This window comes from Embiotoca jacksoni, unplaced genomic scaffold (genome assembly GCF_022577435.1).
Source record: "Embiotoca jacksoni isolate LCO1_2020_lvr unplaced genomic scaffold, fEmbJac1.0.p SCAF_14, whole genome shotgun sequence".
Lineage (NCBI taxonomy): Eukaryota > Metazoa > Chordata > Actinopteri > Embiotocidae > Embiotoca > Embiotoca jacksoni.
Window position 1 is genome coordinate 12694804 of NW_027185274.1, and position 21102 is coordinate 12715905.

The 21102-nt window shown below is 41.9% G+C and overlaps 2 protein-coding genes across 3 annotated transcripts in view; one reads left to right on the forward strand and one right to left on the reverse strand.

Moving 5' to 3' along the window:
- cbl (Cbl proto-oncogene, E3 ubiquitin protein ligase) overlaps nt 1–13895 on the reverse strand; it is a 32773-nt gene extending 18878 nt beyond the window's left edge. Inside the window, exons 1-2 of the mRNA XM_069148036.1 lie at nt 13612–13895; nt 8852–9099 (exon numbers count right to left, since the gene is read on the reverse strand). Coding sequence (XP_069004137.1) covers nt 8852–9099; nt 13612–13758 — 395 coding nt within the window. The 5' untranslated portion in view covers nt 13759–13895. The remainder of the gene's footprint in view (nt 1–8851; nt 9100–13611) is intronic.
- A 576-nt stretch (nt 13896–14471) lies between these two features.
- drc12 (dynein regulatory complex subunit 12 homolog) lies at nt 14472–19567 on the forward strand. Of its 2 annotated transcripts, none has more exons than XM_069148044.1 (6): nt 14472–14558; nt 15282–15353; nt 16598–16717; nt 16944–17036; nt 17133–17263; nt 18940–19567. In XM_069148044.1, exons 1-6 carry the CDS (start codon nt 14492–14494, stop codon nt 19066–19068), a joined length of 612 nt encoding a protein of 203 aa, XP_069004145.1. In that variant the 5' UTR covers nt 14472–14491; the 3' UTR covers nt 19069–19567. The 2 variants fall into 2 exon arrangements, with proteins under 2 accessions (XP_069004145.1, XP_069004146.1); XM_069148045.1 differs by lacking the exon at nt 14472–14558 and adding an exon at nt 14724–15193.
- The last annotated feature ends 1535 nt before the right edge of the window (nt 19568–21102 follow it).

Here is a 21102-nt window from a genome sequence, read left to right on the forward strand (position 1 = left end):
AAGACAATTTCCCTCTCCCTCTAAAGTTTGTGTGGAATTTAATCTCCCTTCACTCACAGCTTGCATTTCCACATCTAGGTTAGTGCGCCGTCTTATGAATCTATTTATCTGCTCCTCTCATCTCTGAACTTGAAACATTCATGGGGGCCGCTTAACACTTCCAGATTATAAATGCATCTCTTCAAAGCCACAATCTATTTTCATTCCTAATTCACCAGCAATTGCTAATGATGTGTTTGAGGATGACAACTTAAGTCCCACGATATGCAGTGAAATTCTGTTATCTGAAGAGGTTAAAATTCTTCAGACCGGAGGGCGATCGAGTCTGAACATTTTTATGGGCAACCACCAGTATGTGGAAACTACAAGCAACCAATCCCACCCAGTTCAGATAATCCCTCTTTGAAGAAAAAAAAAAAAAAAAAAATACACATACAGAGACAGGCAGACAGGTATTCTTTGCAAGCATGGCGACATAAACTGAGGTTAAGTTGCATTCAAGTGTTTTTTTTGTTTTCTTCTTTTTTCTTTGAATAAACAAAACAATTTTGTTTACCCCGAGCTGTATGCTTTAATGTATAGATACAAGAGCAAAGCACACATCTTTCAGCTGCTGCTCAGCTGGATGATGTAGACAGCACTACCAAAAGCAGGCTGAATATTTGTCTGTAAAAACACTTTTGAGATGCAGGTTCAAATCTAAACTCGTCTGAAACAGGACAAACTGATATCTGTTTTAGCTTCTTTCGGCCCCCCCTGCGTCCTTGTCCTCCATCCTATAATAGCAGCTCTGTGCTGTGTGTGTACTGGAAAGGAGCCAACACTTCAATAGCCTACCCCTACAACTGTTACGGCTACTTAAGCTGCTGTGCCAACAGTGACAACGCAAAGTCGGTGCGCTACAACCACACAGAGTGGTTTGCTGACCTACTCTGGATTGTCGTACGTCTACAGTGCGTTTTTTTTTAATTAATTAATTTTTTTTTTTTTTTACAGCGTAGCAGCTCACTGTCCCTCTCCAACATGACCGCGGAAAGAAGCCAAACCTTTTTCCTGAACACTAGGTTTTTGTCCTGCATCCCCCTCATGCTATAGAGTGACCTCTGACCTTGCAGCTGGCTGTTCCCTTCCCGTTTCCTGCTGGCTGTGATAAAGTAGCGCAGCTAGCCAGCCAGCGCCGCACTGCGCTAATACGCCGCAGCACGGCCAGCAAGGGTCAGCCTCACAGAAAGAGAGCCTGTCTGGATTGGCAGAGTCACAAGTAGCTGTAATACTATCACGCAGCTGTATTATCTTTTCTGCTCAAGGCTGAAAGGGAAATGCAGATCAAACACAAACTGAGCCCGACAACAAAGCTACCACTAAGTTGCTTACAACATTTTAGAAGTTCATGAGCCCAGATGAGGACTGGGTACCCCGGGGACAACTACACTTGGAGACCACCAAAGCACAAACCCATGTTCATTACCACTTCTCCCCATGGCTTGCAGTTTTTATATAATCACACAGTTCATCAGAAGTCACCGAATTGAACTGAACTGGACAGAAAGTACGGGAACAGGTCAAATTCACGAGGCTTTCGACATGTAAGCACAACAAGTGTCACATTGTACTTCGCCATTCCAGTCATATGCAAAAACATGCAAGTTGTACCCAGGATCACAGGCGCCGATCACAGTTGCTCATGGCTGGCTGCAACACAGCTATTCCTGCTGACGGAAATATGGCACACTAAGTATTCACGTCACGAAGATCAATTGCAAAATACCAGAATTTCACCACAAAGCAACTACATTTTCACCTTTTTTTGGCCCTTTCATGATAATCCAGGGAAAGAGAAAGGAAGCACCAGGCTTCGTATTATTTTGGACACTGAATTTAATAATGTAGTTAATTATAAAAAAAAATAAAAATATACACAGACATGAAAAATAAATGTGGCTGTTGTACTGGGACACAGTAGATTATGTGTTTGAAATTCTGGCACACCATTTTGCTCAAGTCATCACTTTATAAATGTAACTCTCCGGAACTGGATTCGTTCCAGATCTCCATCAGGAAACAGCCACGACAGCACACAGCACACAACACACGACACACACCAACTGCTTCTTAACAATGTTACTGAATACAAAAACCATACGCTAAATAAAACAACAACAAAAAAAAACCAGCACCGCAGAAAAGCCCAGTCCAACTTTTCCAAATACGTATTTCCATGTTAATTCGTCTCGCTTACGGAGCAGTTTATAACGCATGTAAAATAGACCGGCTCAAACACAGATTGCCGTAAAAAAGGAGGAAAAAAAAAAAGAAATGGGTCCGTTTTAGCTTAATTCTCTCACGGCAGCCAAATATCCGTATCGGAGTGAATATCTGAGCTCATTTATCTCCGTGCATAAACAGCAAGTGCTTGTTGTACCTCCGCAGGGCTGAGAAGACAGTGGGCTGCGCCATGCTAATCACCATAATCTAATAGTGTGAAGACTACATGAGTCGGCCGCTCACTGATACCTCAGCGACAGAAATAGCCGCGATGCTCTATTTGCGTGTGACCGTGTGAAATGTGTATGCACAGAGAGTCCCAAGCTACAAGTAGGGGAAAATGTAACTGAAGCTGAAACACCCGCAGCCTCTCAAGTGTGAACTGTGTTTTCCATTCCCGCCACTGATAGCCATTTGGCTAAGAGGAAAACGTCCCCTACTTTACTCCCAACTTGATCACAACCGGCTAAACTACGTGCAAAGACGCTCGCGCTCACGCACGACTACATACTAAGACTGAAGTTAGCCCGGAAGCTGGTGGTAGAGCAGGGGTGAATGATATTCATGCAAACTTTCATCTGTAATCATCTTGATCTGACATCACTGTAATACACCGCTGCATTTCCTCATGACTCCAACCAATACTACAATCACACCTTTCTTTCAGTATTGCAGCTAGAGTGATAAGATGGGTACGAGATAGTCAAAGTAAATATCTGTGCTCTCAGAGACAGACCTTTGTTTCACAGGGATGTGAGAAAATAGAAAGTCCTAATTTCGGACGGGGCTCTGCTGGTGAGCAAAACGGGAATAGATGAAAATGACATTTGCAAATACCGGCGGTACTGCACCGTGCGGGGGCATGTTTGTCTTCACAATCATTGACAACACAGACGTGCTTTTAATCAAAGGCGCTCCAGAATGAATTTGCTGCCGTGCTTTTTTTTTCCATCCGGGTTTGAAAGCATTAGCAAGAAGGCTTCCGTGCAACCGATAAAATGAACTGAGAATTAAACGCCAAACACAAAGACAGACAGATGTTTTGACCAGTAGCAACAGCAGCCAGTAAGTGTGCAGTGTCCTCACGCAACAGTGACAACCACCTGGCCCAGCCCGCTGAAAGACGAGTCCTCATTCAGAGCATGCGCGTCCCCACTGTCCTTCAGATGAAGGTGCAAAAACAGCCCTTCAGCCATTTAGTTATATTCCTGGTTCAGAAAAGTAGAACATACAACTAACAATAATAATAATACATGTTTGATGATGATAATGACCATTTTCAATCGATTTTAAATACTCCTAACGTTCACCTCATCAGTTCTATCAGCAACTTCACTTGTACTGACCTTTTACAGACCAGTAACTAGCGAAACATTTATAAAACAAGTTCACTTGGCCATGATGAGTGAAGAGAAATGGATCCCATTCACTACTGTACAGTCGTCCAGCTGCAGGGAAGGCTGAATGAGTGGAGGCGTGAGGAAGTTGCTCCTACTGACTATTGTTATAATATCGCCAAAGCATGTCTGGAATGCATTTTTCTATTGTGCAAAGCAATACGCTGTCACTCCGTAAAGGAGGGTATGGAGGCAAGTAAAGAAGGAGGGGGAGCAATGAGGTGGAAGGCTAAAGGCCGTGTGATTAAGATATCAACTGTGTCGGGCTGCAAGTGACGATTGTTACATGATGTCATTACTGTTGTGTTTAAGGATTAATCAGTTACTTGTTTAGTCTTTAAAACGTCAGAAAACTCAAAAGTTTTCCATCGCAATTTCCCAGAATCTAACATGACACCTTTAAATGTCTTGTTTTGTTCAACAGACGGTCCAAAATCTAAAGATATCCAGTTTACAATCATAAAACACAGAATTAAGACAAATATTCCCAGCTGAGAACCAATAACGTGAAAACTTGCACAATGGTTGGTTATCATCATAGTTCCTGAACAGGTTAACCGATTGATTAATCAATTTTGTTGATGTGAACTACTTTAGAGGACAGACGAAACATTTTAACCACATAAATAATGCAATCATTAAATCCAATACCAAAACAGGCAATTTTTTATTTTTCTTAAAATAAGAGATTTATTTTACTTTGCCTCCTCGCTGGTTAAATATGTTTTTGGCAGTGCCTTTTTGTTTTATTAATGTCTGCAGGGGCTCTGACTAAAAAACAACAACAAAAAAAACACCCTCAGCATCATGACAACAGCAATATTAAATGATAAAAAATATATATATATTTTTTTAAAGAAATGATAAAAACAGCAGTTTTGGATCAAAGGATCTTTTTGTTCCTCAAGTGGCTTTGAACCAGTTTGGATCATTAATATCTTATGTTACAATTTCTTTTTACAGAAATAAATTGAGGATATAAAAAAGTGGACACCCCGCAAGCCCCGTTTTAAAGCCATACAAGCACTCTTCACTGGAGCCAAGAGACAGATTAGTTGAGGAAAGACAAGAAACGAGACAAACCAGACGATAATTAATAACCCCCATACTGCAAATAATATACTACTATACTATAATGTACAATCAATTATTAGCCTTTGGGTCGAGCAATGCAGGCCGTCCCATGGTGCAAATTCTTCACCCTGAAGCCTATAAGCTCCCCACTTCCTGTAACCAGCTGGACTTATCGACAGAGTCGGGATGCAATGGCAGCTTAGCCCAGGAAGAAGATCAAAGAGACTCTCACACAGAGGTCAAAGCAGTATCCGGTTAGACCCATGGGAGAGAAGGGGGAGTTTCTGAGGACACATTGATCAACCCTTCTACTGTATGAGCCTGCTCAGGGACTGGGCGATGCGTAATGTTTTACATATGGGTCTCCCATCTGACTGAGTGTAAATTAATACACTGGTTCTGACAAAACTGCTGTTATCCAAGTAGCTAAAAAAGAAAACAACACTTTTTTTTTCAAACACAGAACAATTAACCAAACCTAATAAACACCCCGTTTCATAAGGAGACCTCAGTTACAAATGATTAGTCACTTTCGTTGATGCACTAGTCAGACACGTTTTTTTTTTTTTATAATATCTTATGGTTTTAGCTCCAATTCCTGCCAAAATGAAAAATTTTCCAGGGTAATATGGTTGAGATTACAACATCCTACTCCTCCAGTCACTCTGTTTTCAGAACAAGCAAAAGAAAAATATTTAAACACTTGGATGGAGCGTAAAAAAAATTAAATAAAACTAACTAATTCTCCGTGTGGCTCTTTGTCAACTCTTGGGGCCAGAAAAAGTCTTGGCTGTGCCAATGCAGAACGCCAAAAGAGGAAGTAAGTGAAGCAAACAAGGAGGAAGTGCTGACTGTGTTATGTTGATTCTGACTGAATATAGCCTGTCAGTGTTAATAATTAAGTCTCGCTCTCAGTAGACTCACTTTCATCGTCACTCCCTTCCACTGTGACCAACAATGAACCCTTTCTTTTTCTTTCCTCTGTCAGTATGTAAAAAACCTTTAAATACATTGCCACCTCCTTCCCACACAACTCAGATGCAACTAAAGTAAAGACCAAGCTCAGCTCAACACAAAACAAACCCAGGCTTATATTTCTCCATCTCATCTCTAAAGCTAAACAATCTGTGTGGCTCATAAAGGGGGAGAGGGAGAAGGGGGGAGGGGGGGGTGTAAGATAAATAGAGGGTTTAAACCTCTGGGGAAGATACTGGGGAGAAGTCTGTATGGCATCACAACAGCATATCCACCCACGCTGCATTTAGGGCTCTCATGACACACTTGGATCTTTCGCTCTTTTTTCGAAAATAGCCATTAATCTGTGGTGGAGTCCCAATCATTGTCATGTAGGTGAATATGTATCAAGTACTGATGCCGATTGAAGTCCCCGGTGGTGAAAATAATAAGCGTCAGAGTCCTCATATTTGTTATCAAACTACTCTCTCCGCATTCAGGCAGTGAGATTATCTTTATCCTTGCAGTTCGACCTTTCAGCCATGTGCTAAACTCAGCTGCAGACGAACCACAGACGAGTCTCTCTCTGGCGTCTCAACGTTGATTCTATAGCATTCTTAAGTGGGCTGATACTCATTGGTTAGTGTCACTGCCACTGGTTTCTCCATTCAGACAATAGCAGCCTTTGTGTGTAATGCCGGACTACTAGTGCGTGTGTGTGTGTGTGTGTATTTCCTTTGCTTTAAGCAGAAATGTATTTCTGCGCAGCCTCGGTGCAATGAAGTGATGATGAAAATGAATTTTACAGAGAAACTGTTACAATGCCTACAAATAACGTTATCGGCTCATGATAAATACACCCGTGCTTGAAATAAAAGCTTCCTCTTGTCTCCGTTTTCTTTAGTGGGTTCCAAAATAAAGCCTTTCAAGAATAATGTTAAATTCAAGTTCACTGCAACAATTAAAACTGTGAAATGAAACGAACAACAGTATTAATGTTCTCCGTACAATGAACCCACTTCTGAGTCACTTTTTTTTTTTCTTACCGTCTTTCGGGTCAAACAAAGAACACAAACCATCTTTGGAGTCATTCGAATAATCTCTTAAAAGTTTCCCTCTGTCTTTAGCTTCACTTAAGACGGTCAGCTTTTCAGTGATTTCTTCCAAAGATCTCCGGGTCATGACACGAGTCCATGAGGGGACACACAGCAACACTAGAAATGCAGCTATCCACAGAGCTCTACTACGTGGGCCTATTCGTCACAAACTGACTCCGCTCTAGAGTCTATGTTGTGTTGGTTTTCGTGCTCAAGGGACCTCTAAATAAAACCACTATTGGCTCCTTCGATGATTCACTCTTAGTTCTCTCCCTGGGCATATTTGGCTCCGCGTTCACTTATATTTGAACCTTTTCTGTCTTGATGATCACAAAACGTAATACCACATTTGCTCTGATGATTAAACATTTGGACTATTATTGTGAAACATTTTGTATTATTCAAAAGAGCACGAATGAAACACTGGTCCAAAGGTTGTCGTGAATAAATATGGTACTGAAGGGCCAGAGAAGGAAGAAACAGGATCCATCCTGCTGTTAGTTTGTAGCTTCCCGCTACGCATCAACCTTCTGCTGATGAAAATGTAACTGCTCTACAGGGACGAGGTGAATAAATGTTTAAATCCTAATGCAAAATGCAATAAACATATGAATGCTTTTACTTGACTGGACTGAAAGGCAGCGCTCAATAAAGAGGACGTGGTGGCCAAAAACTGACAACAGGAAGCGACATATGAGGAGCTGAAGGATATTACTTAATCTTGCAATGAGGAAATTCAAAAATAACAATAATATATGAGTAACTAAGGAGAGTTGCACAGCAAAATAAGTCGTTAATACACAAAACTGAATAAATTGCTTTTTATCTGGTGTTTTGACTTCTCGAAATATAAAATGCATGGCAAAAAAAAATATTTTTAGCAACTCCTGCACTCAGGCAGCAGTTTCTGTCCACTCATTTCCGCATCTGCTTAGAGTCACTGTCTGACAGACCAACGCATAAGCTCCTGAAGACAGGAGTCAGATGTATAACGCTGTCTGGACAACACAAAGGGTTTGAAAAAAAAAAAAAAAAATCGATTGCAAGTCGTACCGTTTGTAATTCCAGAGTCCGTTCTGGAGAAAGCCCTACCAGGTATAATATTTGATACTGGTTCACATCGTGTATGAAATGCTTTTGGGACTTTGTTATTATTTCATAAAACACTGTACATGATGTCTGTTACAACCAAGTCCAACAGCATACTCCCACAGCATTAAGTGAATCAAAAGGGATCTTTAAGGATATGAAGCAAGAAGATAAGAGCCGCTCCATCCAGCATCCAGTCTGCACCTCCAGAGGGGCAGCTAATTAAACTACCCTCAGTTTAATTAGTAAGTCTTGAGGTCTTTTGCGGCACGATTTATCCTCAAAGGATGTTCTTTATTTGTTTTTGTTTTTTAAATAAAATATTAACAAGAGGATTGTCTTAATACTTATTTTTTTTATAATTGTCTTTGGTATAATTCATCTGTCAATTATTTTCCATAAATTGATAAGTTGTTTGGCCGTAAAATGTGGAAAGATTTAAACCGGTGTTTTCCAAGTGCAGATTGGACACCTCTGTGCACTTCAGGAGAAAGATTACTCAAAAAAGAAAGTGACTGAAAAGAAGACAGTGCGATTTAAATACAAACAGTACAGTAAGACAGCTACATGAAGAGAACATGTTCAAGTAGATGGTAGAGATAGGAAGGCACGAAAACAAAGTGACAGGCAGCCAGGCAGCTGTAGATTGAGCGCCATTCAGCCCACAGAGGCTCACATGCTCAAACCACAACACATCTCTGCTCTTGATTTGATACATCTTGAGCTACAACTACCCTGGAGCCCAGGGATGGGTGCAACATTTCACCCTGTGGTTACACTGTTAGTAATTATTGAGAAGGGTCTGTGCAGCATTACAAGAACTTCACCCTTCCAATCAGATGGGTACATGAAACAAATATATGCAAAAATCAACACAATTAAGCTCGGCAGTGCAGTTTGAAAAGCCTTCAAGGAAATCGTATCAATTCGGTTAATATTAAGATGGAAGCCATTTTCTTTAGCCACGTTACTCACCTGGGTTGCGAGTTCTCCTCATACATGCGTTCCTTGCCCTCCTTGAACAAGCTGATGGTCTGCTTGGTCTTCTTGGTGAGGTTCTCCATGAAGACCCGGAAGTACTCGTTGTCCCCCAGAGTCTCCATTTTGCCCTCGTAGCGAGACAAAATGGTGCGCAGGTGCTGGTAGGTGTCTGGCAGCAGGTCCAGGATGTAAGGGGGGCTGTTCTTCAGAGCCAGTTTGGGGTTTTGGCACAGGCGCACCACCTGCAGAAAGGGAAGATGTGAGGGGGAGGAAAAGATACAGTTAAGAGACGAGAATTGGGAGCGAGAGGGTACACGAGAGAAAATCATGCTGAAGGATGTTAGAAAGTAAGAGATGAGACCACTGATAGGACAGTGACACAGAAACACAATCAAAGAAGTGTCTCTTATGTCACTATGTATTTTCATTATGTACATCAGTGAGGCATTATTTACGTCATATATTAAAGCACTTAGGCTGCAGTGCAAAGTACTGTCGGCGAGCCCAGACAGAGGATATGCAAAATGGAAAATAACACAAAAGTTAAAGGTCAAGCTCGCAGCTTTTAGACTGTGGGAAGTCTATATATTATGTAATGGCGTGCATGTTCCGAGTGTCACAGTAAAAATCATTTATGGCATCATGACTTATTTCACCACTGTCGCTCCACTTCCTTCGATCTACAGACGAAACAGAGGACTCTTTGTAGACAGAGAAGCAGTTGATGTGTTTACACTTCTCCATTTCAATCTGCACATCCTTCACCACTTCTGCCTTAAAAACTCAAATTCTCATGACTTAAGATTTGAATATGATTTCCTTGCGAGTTTAAACAGCTGAAGCACCGACTGTTGTACTGAAAATGTGGATTTAAGTTTCAACTAAAGTACTTCAAGAAACACCCCCCCACAAAATACTCATGAATTTTAATTGTAATGGGGGAACAGAAAGATAATCATCTGTTACACTCTCTCTAAAAAGACATGTTCGTTTAGACCTCCGCTGTCTACGGTCACATGCTCGAGTGGAACATCATTCACTGGAGTGTATGAATGCATATTTCATTCCAAGTAATGTTCAACCTTTCCTCCGCCCATCTCACTGTACTGCTGCGCCATGTCCGAGTCACTTATCAGGCCATTACAAAAGACACAGGCAAACAGCAGGAACACCACCATGACACTCTGTACGGTTGCTGTCATTTACCACCGGGCACATTTGCGTCAGGCCGCGAGCACTTTGTGTGACTGCAGAGGTGAAAAATCCCCACTTCTACTTCAAATTTCAAAGTGAGGGGTCCTGATTTGAACCTGAGCTGATGTAGAGCGACCCTGTCAGCTTCAGCGGTGACTAAACAATTGCAAGTCAAAAACAGGACATGGCTCATTCCTTACAGATCAGGCCAAATCACTCCGGTTTAACTGAGGCACGTTTTACATTTCATTCTCATCAGTCACTTTTGGCCACAGACCTGTCGGGAGCTGCGTGCGCTGCAGCAACTGGCGGCTTCTCGGTGAACGAGCTAGCATCTACCGATGGTCTGCACGTGAGGGACATCCGTTAATTACAGCTACAGACAATAACCTGTTCTTCTCTTCACGGCATGAAAATGAAATATTCGTAACGTGATGTAATTTTCACTTGCACCAGTAGTCATCCCTGCAATATTGTCACAATACCGATATTGAGGATTTGTCCAGCCGTACTTTAAACGCATGAATCTATGCCATAGTGACTTTTATGCTGGATTGAAAACATGCCAACAATTTCACGAGTTTCTAAGCCACAACAGGTATCAATTTTAAAAAGTCAAATTGTATGGATATTTAATGTTTATTTCTTTGATACGAGTTCTTCTAAATCCTCTCTGTGACAAGGCATGGAATAATATCTAATAAGAGCTTTAATGATTGGTTGAATAACTAATTAGTCGACTGATAGAAAAGTATTCAGCAGCTATTTTGATAATCAGTTCATAACTTTTTTTTGTGAACTGAATATCTTTGGATTTTAGAGAAACGGTCACACAAAATAGGCTATTTGGACATCATTCATCTGAAACATTATAAAACCGTCTAAGACCTTTTTTTTTTTCCTACTGTTTTCTGATATTTTATAAACAAAACGATTACTGATTGGTCATTACCATTATTCTCAAAATTACAAGCTCATTTATATGTGAATTAAATGACATGGGGAGACAGCTCAAGAATCCAGATGCCAAATAAGCCATCCTTTATATAGACAGCTATTTAACATAATTAAGAAATCTCAGTTTGTAAATGGGCCACTGTGCTCAGACCGGTCGGTTCTTCATCACTGGATCAAATTCCCTTTTAAAACGAATGAGGTCACATTTGACCAGTTGGATATTTTAGGCAGCACTAATTTCACAACAGGTGAAATGTTTTTAGCTTGTGGGCCTTCGTTAGTGACTGAACATTAAAAGCTCAGCTTCCTGCTGCTGCTGGTTGTAAATTTGGCACCAGAAAATACACAACGAATACAAAAGGATCATGCATATTACATTCAGCACTAGACTGATGAGATAAAAGTAGAAATGCGTTGACGTTGTCATCAATTTTTTTTCCTCAATCTCTTCAAACCGAGATGCACCTGAAGCAGAGAGAAGAGTCTAAATGACTGCATGGTGTGGTGCTTTTGGTGTGTTCTGAATTTCAGATGATTTGGGCAGCTGAACCGAGCATCGTTGCCAACACTGCCCTAATTTCCCGAGCTGTTCTCCGGGCTTCCAAACACACTGGTTATGTCTGAGGCCAGATAAGACTTTTGCCAAGGTTACACCAATAACATTATCATCTGCAATGCAAACACGTGCACCCACAACTCAGTCAAACACATGTTCATGCATGCACGTGTGCAACTGGTTTTGTTGTGGCTTACACGCATGAAGTGCTTTTGTATGTCAACGTGCATTAAGGCTTGATGGTCTTGATGTTAAAAAGTTGACTGCCTCCAAGCTAAACTGCATTCCACTTATCATTTCCTCTCTTCCACCTGCGCCTGCCTCTCCTGACGTTGCCGGGGCAGATTTTCGACCAAAGCTTAAGGCGTTTAAAGGTTAACCAGCTTGGAGGAAAGTTGGCTCTGGTTGCGACTTTAACTGCGTGAGAAAGTATGGCAGAAGTTGCGATTGGCGTCGCCAATCTAAAAAGCCTAACTAAATGGATTAGAGGTTTGTTTAAGACACAGCGGGGGACCGCTGACTTATTGCACCTCTTTAGATGCGAAGATAAATGAGTCAAATGAATGTGCGTGAAGGAATGAATGAATCATTAAAAACAAGAGGGCGGTTTGTCATTTCTGTGAATACGACACTGTAGCTGGTACAACACAACATTAAAAGGGCAATGTGTCAGGTTTCGGTGAACCTACTGAAACAAGTGCAATACAGTATTCACAACTATATTTTCATTGGCGTATAATCATCCGAAACTCGCGAGTGCCTCGATCCAGACCGCATCATCGAAGTGCCAATGATGACGTTAAAGCACGCTCCGTCCTGAAATACTGCTTAATTTGATACGCTCCGCCCTTTAAGAACTGGAACCGCAAACAACTCTGGGGATAAAAAAAAAAAAAAAAAAAAATAAGCCTCACAGTTTTGATAAACTTTAACTAGGCCCCGAGTGGGGGGGCGTTTTCAAAGAGAAACTGCAGTGATCATTTTGTAGGTGTTGGGTCTCCGGTATACGGTGGGCGGACTGTGGTTTTTCTTTAGATGGCACTTGGCAAAAATCTTTGCTACTACTGTCTGGAGGAGTAAAAGAAAAAGAAAAAAAAAAATACGTTGGGTCTTACAGCAATTTAAAAAGAAAAAAAAAAGGTAAGATATGTTTTCACCTCGCTGGGTCAGAGGAACATGGTCAATTATTCCCATGAGGTAAACTCCCAAACAGCTTAAAACTTTTAGCTTTCAAATTCTGCTTTCTGTACAATCCCTCCTCTACCAGACTTGTGATGTCGGAATGTGGTTTCTTTAAAAAAAAAACAAGAGAGAGAGAGAGAAAAAAGGGTACTTGTCTTTTAACGTCACATCTCAAAAGGAGGAAGGGGAAGAAGATAGAAGCTGTGAAACTCACAGGAAACGGAGGTCAAACTGTGAAGACTTTTTTTTTCTTCTTTTTTTCCGTCAAGTAGAGCTGAGATGAGTCTCCCTCGTTGAAAGAGCATAAATTGGCCAAAATCAATGGACACGTTTCTTTTTTTTTACTTTCATTTTTTTTTCTCCCCTTTATCAAGAATGTGTTGCACTTTACAAAAAGAGGCTAACAAGACAGCTGGCTTTTCTGCAACAACGTAGTTTCAGTTCACCAACATAAGTTCACTACATTAATGTTATTGTCTTGTCTTTATGCTCGGTACCTTCTTAGTTAAGGCTGAAGTTTAGTATTTAAACAAACTAAAGTTATAGTTTCGTACCACGGTGGCGACTAACCTCGTTAGCCGATTAGCAAACATCCCCCTTTCTGTGTCCGGGAGCTAACGTTAATATCAGGCTGCTTTAAAAAGTCCCAGCAAAAGGTTAAAAAAAACAAAAACAAACAAACAAAACAAACCACACACAACGGAGTGTTGTTAAATGAGCTCGAGTGTGTTCTCCTCGTGTGTTTTGTAACAGCTGACGAGCTAACTCAACGTTAGCATCAGCAGACCTGCAAAGCGGGCGAAGATTAGCTTAGTTAGCTCGCGGTTAGCTCGCGGTCGCCTCCGACCAGCGGATCATCACAAACCTTGTCCATCAGCTTCCAGCACTTCTCCACCGTCTTTTTGTCCACGGCCCCGGGCTGGTGGTGGGAGTGGAGGTGGTGGTGGTGTGGCTGGAAGGCGTCCTTCATCATCCCGATGAGCCCCCCGCCTTTCTTCAGGTTCCCAGCCATGTTCGCGCTCGGCGGCTCGGGTCGGCCAGAGCGGCGGCGGCGGCAGACAGGCGAGGCGGAGGGAGGTAAAGAGGGGGTCCGGGGTCCGGAGGGAGAGGAGAGAGAGAGGGGGTGAGGGGGGGGGACCGGACCGGGCCGGGCCGGGCCGGACCGAACCGAACCGAACCGCCGCTTGGGATTAGCTTGTACGGGCGATGGTGATGATCCGGTACCCCCCTGCGAGGACAGCGCCCGAGTGGCGGATCCGAGCCAGGGTCCGACGGGAGGAGGGAGGAGGAGGAGGAGGACTATCGGATGAAGGCTCCCATCAGTAACATTAACAACATTAGCGCGTCCGTCAGATTAAATGACTTTCGGACAAAAGAAGCACAACAATCCCTCACAGCTCCGCGCTGCAGCTAGCTGGCCGGGCTGCTCCTCTCTGCAGGGGACCCCACGCGCAGGAGGCTAAATCAGCGGAGCCCCGGACCCGTCTCTCTCCTCTCGCCCTCAAGCTGGAGGACAATGGCCCCCGTTTTCTCTGCCCGGACGCCTTGTGGACTCTTGAGTGTGTCCTCTTCTCCTGACCAACCCCCCCCCCCCCGAAGTCGTTCCCCTTTTTTTGTTGTTTTTTTTTTTTGTTCGCCCGCAGCAGCAGCAGCAGCTCCTCTCTCCGTGGTCTGACGGGACGTTCAGCGGCTCTGTAACCGTGTCCGCCTTCCTCTGCGGGCTCCTCTGCTGACGACAGACAGCGATGACCGAGGACGAGAAGTTGCACTTAAAACTGCGAACGCTTCGCGGTCGCACGCGCGCGAACACGGGTGAATAAATAATTGCGATAATTAAACATTGCCAGTATTTTTTTTTTTTTTTTTTTTTCTGTTTCCTCTCGTGACGTGTATGTCGCGGCCCTTTCCTTTCCTGTACGCCCCTTCCGTTCACCCCCACCCCCCCAAAAAAAACAAAAAAAACACTCCACGCCTTCTCTGCGCGCGTTCACGCTCCATGAATGTAGTCGGGCGCGCGCCTCTGCCTGTAACAGCATTCATAAAACGTTCAAGAGATGCTGAATGGATTCTGGATTCTCCCAGCGCGGGCTTTGGTCGCCCCTGACAACAAAGGACGCTTTGACATGTCCCACCAAAAGATCCAATGACGGCGCAGCCTGTGCGCGTGAGCTTAAAACACGCCGTGACCGTGAGCACCCTTTCACAGTCAAGTTGTGATTGGCTCTTGGTAAAGTCAATCAACTATCAATCAAGCTGGACAGTTAGTGCCATGGCAACTCACTCAGCAACCAGTGCCCGGCAACAAAGACTCATCCCCATATAGTTAGTGTAGGCCTCCTGTGTGCATAGTTGGTGTGCTCAAAGGTCTGAACAGGCAGCCTGGCAGCAAGCAAACATGCCCCCAAAGAAAAAGACCAAAAAGATCGCAAAGAAAATTCCAGAAAAAAGTAACTTAGCTCATGAGATGACTCTTATTTTATGCTTTTTGTGATGTTAAATCATGCTCCTCTTACAAATATTATTTCCTTGTTGCAGGTGAAAATGACTTGGAGGATAAGTACAGGCGTCGTCATTTTCTGGATACAGAGATTCTGCAGGATCACGCTGGTGAGATTTTAAGTTCACTTCTTTTCCAAATACTGTGGGATGTGCTTGGATTTATTACGAGGACAAGCGGCTTTATTGAATATTGCTGAGACGGTCAAACTGAAGGTGACTCATTAAAGTACACAAGTCTATTTTCTATTGTGTCTTGAAATGGTGTCCTTCAAGGGGTCTGATGTACCCGGCCTTTTTGAAACCCAGAGCTTGTGAGCCTCACGGACCCAAAACCCCGCCCTGATTAATCATTTGGTCTATTAAATTGAAGAAAACAGGAAAAATGTTCCCAAGGAGGCATCTTAAAATTGCTTATTGTTCAACCAATAGTCCAAAACCTATAAAGATTAAAAAAAAATGTACAAGGACACAAAACAGACAAACCCTTTTTTGCTTGACATGTTCCTTACAATCACTAAATCCTCTCAACAATAATTAGTGATTAATTTTCTGTTGATTGACTGATTGATCGATGATTCTCTATAACACTATCATTTTCCATTTCTTCATTCTATCTGTCAGTATGTGCTCTGAAACCAGTAACTGGTTAGGGTTACTAACCCTAACCATCACTACCAACATATTACCAAGAAAAATATGAGTGCATTTATTCATCTTAGTGGCAATCTTCTATGATTTTTCCATTTCTAATCCATCTGAAATTAGTTTTTACACACACAACATACCATAAAGTCATATTACTGAGTAAAGTACTTGGATTTGTAGTTAGAAGTCAGTGTATTTACTCAAGTGCCGTGCTTCAGCATACACAAATACACTTTTTGTTGGCTATGGTTACTATTAAGTTAGCTGATTAAGGACTTCATGGAGAAAACATATTTTATAATCAGCTAATATAATAACTGCATTGTTATAGGTCACGCTATTATTAGTTAAAATGAGCCTCATCAGCTGCAGCAGTAAAGTGACCTTGTTGAATGGACAGTAAATCATGCATCAGTACTTTTACTTTGGTATTTTCAACTGACGTGCTTTTATTTGGGTGAAACCTTAAATGCATGACCTGGATTGGGGTATTTTACATGATTGTAATTGTACTTTTAGTGAAATAAAGAAACCAAATGATTCACCCACCAGTGGAAGCTAAACAAGCATAACAGGATATTTAAGCACGTTTTCCAAAACAATTGAGTTTGCCTTAATATGATTTTGACAACAGAAATGTTGCTGAGTTATTGCCACTTCTGCTGTCTGTACGTCATGTATTCATGTGTTTGTGTGATTCACCGCAGCCTTGCAGTGTGAGTCACTGAGAGACGTCCAGTCTCATAGGACTGATCTGAGGAGACGCGTGAGAGACCTGGAGCAGAAGCTGCAGCAGGAGAGACAAGACCACAGGGACATCAACTCCGGTGCGTACGGACTGGGCATGAATAAAAAATGAGTCTTTCTTTTAAAAACCTTAGCACAGTGTGAGCCCCGTTGGGAGTGAGGACAAGGGCCATGTTTGCCGAGGATAGGATAATTTTTGAGGAACAAAAAGTCTAATTAGCTGGGTGCTTAAGATGATTGCTGCATTAGCCTTACAAAGTGAATCAGCAGTGAAGTCTGACGTAGCTGACACAGATGTCACTTCAGACCTCAGTCGCCAGTACAACACCATGCAGACAGAGCTGACCAACAAGGTGAAGAGGCTGGAGAAGGAGGTCAGCCAGCTGAAAGAAGAACTTGGTATGAATTATTCAAATTCTAAAGTCTATACTTCCGCGAATAAAACCATAGAAGAACCAAATTAAAGTGATGATCTGCCTGTATGTATTTTTCTAGTCCTGTGTCAGGAAGAACTGAGGAGCGAGAAAAGGGAGAGTGAGCGAGTGGAACAGGAGAAAGATGCCGTCATAGCGGACCTCCAACACAAGCTGGACAACATGGAAATGGACTACGAGAAGGTCCTGCATGTGAGTTGCAACACAACTAGTTCAACTTAAAGCCAGTGCACAATTATTGAAAGAAAGCTGTGAAGAAGCAGGCAGTAAGAGGCCTCTGGGTTTGATCGGACATGTTGGAGGTCGCTTGGACTGTAGACCTCGTTGTACAGGTCGGTGCCAAGTCATTTAGGATAAACCTCTTGCACCATGTGCAGCTGTCCCTGCAGGGCAGCATTCTCCTCATCCCTCATCTATTTTTCTGTGGTGAATTAATGTGGTTTGGCGTTAGATCAACCCCGTGTGAACGCAATGTCCGTTTTGTTTGGCGGAAGTGCCTGGGTGTGAGGCGTCATGCAAACATGAAAGTGTAAAAGACTAGTGCTTGGACCTCAAAGACCAACTTTTTTTTTTGCAAGCTCTTTCCCCACAGCAACAGTTAGGCTCGTGACTTAGCTGTGTCTGCGATTGCCTTATACTGAGCATATAACTAAAATGGCGGAACAACCAGTGACCAGGTGCAGATTGGGGCTTAGCGTTGTCAAGTCAGAACATCTGTGTGCACACTTTTTATAGCATCCTTCATATCTTTGTGATGGAAAAACCTTTTGGTTGTCAAATAATGACACAATCCTGATGAAAACTGTTGCAGTTTATATCTTTTCTGAGCAGTCGCTAAAGTCAGAAATTCTACAAACCTACATATACGTGTGATTTACAGGCACAGCAGGGTTCATCCGTTTGGCAGTCAAAGCTTGTGTCAAATACAGAGATAAAAACAAATTGTAACTGGCAAATGAACCACAGGTGCAGTGTTGTAGGAGGCTTTCCCTCCATTCCACTACTCACATGAAAGAGAGTCTTTTGTTTCAGTCTGAATTGTAGTGTCATAGTTTTGTCCAATAAAGCGACAGGTCAACAACACCACAGACACCACCATCACCCTGAAGACGTCACTCTGCTGGAAACAGCTTTGCAAAAGAGATTTTTTTTCTGAGCCTTCACATGACTGTCTAAAGCAGGTAGTTGGACACATAAGCCAAGTTGAAAACTACAAGTTAGTACTCCAATGATTTGTTAGGACTCTCGAGTGTTACACGGCCACAGAACATCAATCTGCCTGGATTCACATCACTGTTTACTTACAGTGGCCAGCACAATTCTCTTTCATTCTCGGCTTAAGGATAACATTGTCTATTGTAGAGCTGTTTCAAGCAGTATACCAAGAGCTTAACTTTACATCATCCATAATAATGATTTTGTCATGTTGTGCTAACCTTAAGATACAGATTATCACTTAAAACCAGGGCAATAAGACCTGGAAGTTGTAAAGTAGGAGTTTTTATTAAGATGTAATGGATGAGGAATGGGGTCATTGTTGAACTTCTATAGTTACATTGGCTGAGCACAGACAGTACCATGGACATTTTCAGTGCTCACATCTTCAAAGGTAAGTGGTCAAGCCTATACAGCCCCGGTAGAGGGCTTAGCCTGTGATTATTGAGATAGGATTTTAATATGTAATTAACATTATTTCTATCTTCCCCAGTATGACACAGAATCTAATTAAGCCTCCTCTCCATCAGCTCACTCGTGAAGCTCATCAGAGATAAAGGTGGTTACGAGGGGAGGGTTATCAGGTTAGACAACTGGGTGATTTAAAGGGAAAATCATAGCTTGCATCTTAATTTTACTGCTGTTTTCTGCAGGACACTCTGGACAGCCTGACTACCCAGCTGTCTGTGGCTCAACAGGGGTGGGAGGACAAGAGCACAGCCCTTCACCAAAATTACAAGGAACTGCTCTCTGAATTTGGCCTGAATGCACTGGACATTTAAAAGACAGGCTTCTTACAGAGGAGAGCAGCTGTTCTTCTCAGTGAGATGCATTTGTTAAAATGTTGTGTCCACAGCTTGGCTCTATTTGATCTGACTGCTGCATCTGCGTATGGCTCAACTGAAAGTGAATTCTGTGACAGGATCAATTTGCAACTCACATTTCAGTATGACTACCGCCCGGATGGATGTTGTCTTTATATATATTCTACCATCAGAATACAAAACAGTCTTAGTTACCATATCTATGCATGTATTCGGTAGTTCAACATGCAGTGTCTGTAATGTTGTGTAATGCCCACTAGATGTAGCAAATGACTGTTTATGGTCGGGGAGATGGAGACCAGAATACCCAACGATACAAAGATGCTTTTAGAGTGTCACAGTGTGTTTTCTATACTTTGTTGTTTTTGAGACAAAATATTTTGAAGTTGAATAAAAGCATTTGAGGATTACACGGCCGTGGTATGAAATAATAATAAAAAAAAACTGGGTAAGAGAAAACTGTGATGATCATGATTTTAGGACAATTACAGAATCCAGCAAAGATGGCAATGTAGATACAGTTTTCACTGGCTGTGTTTTAGAGGCTTAATATGATAAAAAAAACAAACAAAAAAAACAAGATAAAATAAAAACAAGAAAGCCCAAGGTAAAACTGTCCACAAGCAAAATACAAAGTAAACTAAAAATAATGCTATACAGACAATAACAAGAGAAAGGCAAAATAACAGTTAATGATGCAGGAAATATGATTTTGCTGCCCAGCATCGATAAAACCTGAATCCCCCTGCGGGGAGTGAGATAAACTGATTTTACTTCCAAGGCTGACATTTGTGCATCTTTTTCATGGCCCAGTGCAATTTTTTTTTAGCTTTGCATCTGTGGGGTAAATGAATCATTTACTCAGGGATTAAGATAATTCTGTGCTCTAACCACTAATTAACACATGAACTCAAGAGGCCATTATCTGAAAACCAATATTTTCTCCTCAAACCATAAGGAGTTGGTGCCATTTGTGTTTCTGTTTGTTTAGGGTTTAATGGGGTCGACTGCAGCCACCCAAGTATAGTTAAAATGAGATAAGCACAGTGCACCTGAACACAGATAAAGGATTTACCGGCAGTAATATAGTAATATTCCCCTTATGGAAAAGTTATTATAAATGTAGCCTATAATAATCATATTACAGCAAAAATACAAAAATACTATAAATTAAACATATTCTAAGTGTCAATAATAAAAGTATTTGTAAAACATCTCCCATTGAAATATAGTGAAGTAGAAGTATAATGTAGCATGACAATGTCCATAAAGTAGGAGTTAAGCACAATACTAAGATAAATGTTTTAAATTCTATTCAATTACTAAGAGTATATACCTATTAGGCCTAAACTTAAGGTTTGTAGTGCAGTAAACAATTCCCACATAGGAAAAATGCTTCTATACCGACTAGCAATGGGAGAAATCAGGACCCTGTTTTGTTCACGGTGAATTTGATTAATGAACAGTTTGTAATTTGAACTCTGTCATCGAAGCTTTCACTCAGAGATAGATGATGCTCTGTAAAAGGTGAAGTCATTATGGAAAGTGACTGATGTTTACCTCAGTCTTTGGAACTTGAATCCAAGGTCAACGGAGACCAACAATCTGGTCGACAGTCAACAGTTTTATGACTCCTCTATCTGTAAGAAATCTGATGTGGCTTTGTTATGAAGTACCCAAGTGACCAATTTCTACAACAGAAGCTGTATGCTTTCATTTTTCTGTTGAATACCTGACAAAGAGTGTTGGCTGCTACACTTCCAGAGTAATTTGACTTGGCTGTCTTCTGCATCTGTCCAGCTTTTGGGTAATGATGCAAAGGGAGGGCCTCCATCTGATGGATCAAGATGCCCACGCTGTATTTTCCCCTTTGAGGCTTGTGCAAAAAAGAGATCACATTCAAACACACCTAAGCATGCACACACACTTACACTAACCCACTCACGTGCACGCGCGCACGCACACGCGCGCACACACACACACACACACACA

Excerpts from the sequence above, each read along its gene's own strand:
- drc12 (XM_069148044.1), top strand. The coding sequence starts at position 14,492 with ATGACCGAGGACGAGAAGTTGCACTTAAAACTGCGAACGCTTCGCGGT. Across the intron at positions 15,354-16,597 it reads GATTCTGCAGGATCACGCTG|CCTTGCAGTGTGAGTCACTG; the intron begins GTGAGATTTTAA and ends GATTCACCGCAG. Across the intron at positions 17,037-17,132 it reads CCAGCTGAAAGAAGAACTTG|TCCTGTGTCAGGAAGAACTG; the intron begins GTATGAATTATT and ends GTATTTTTCTAG.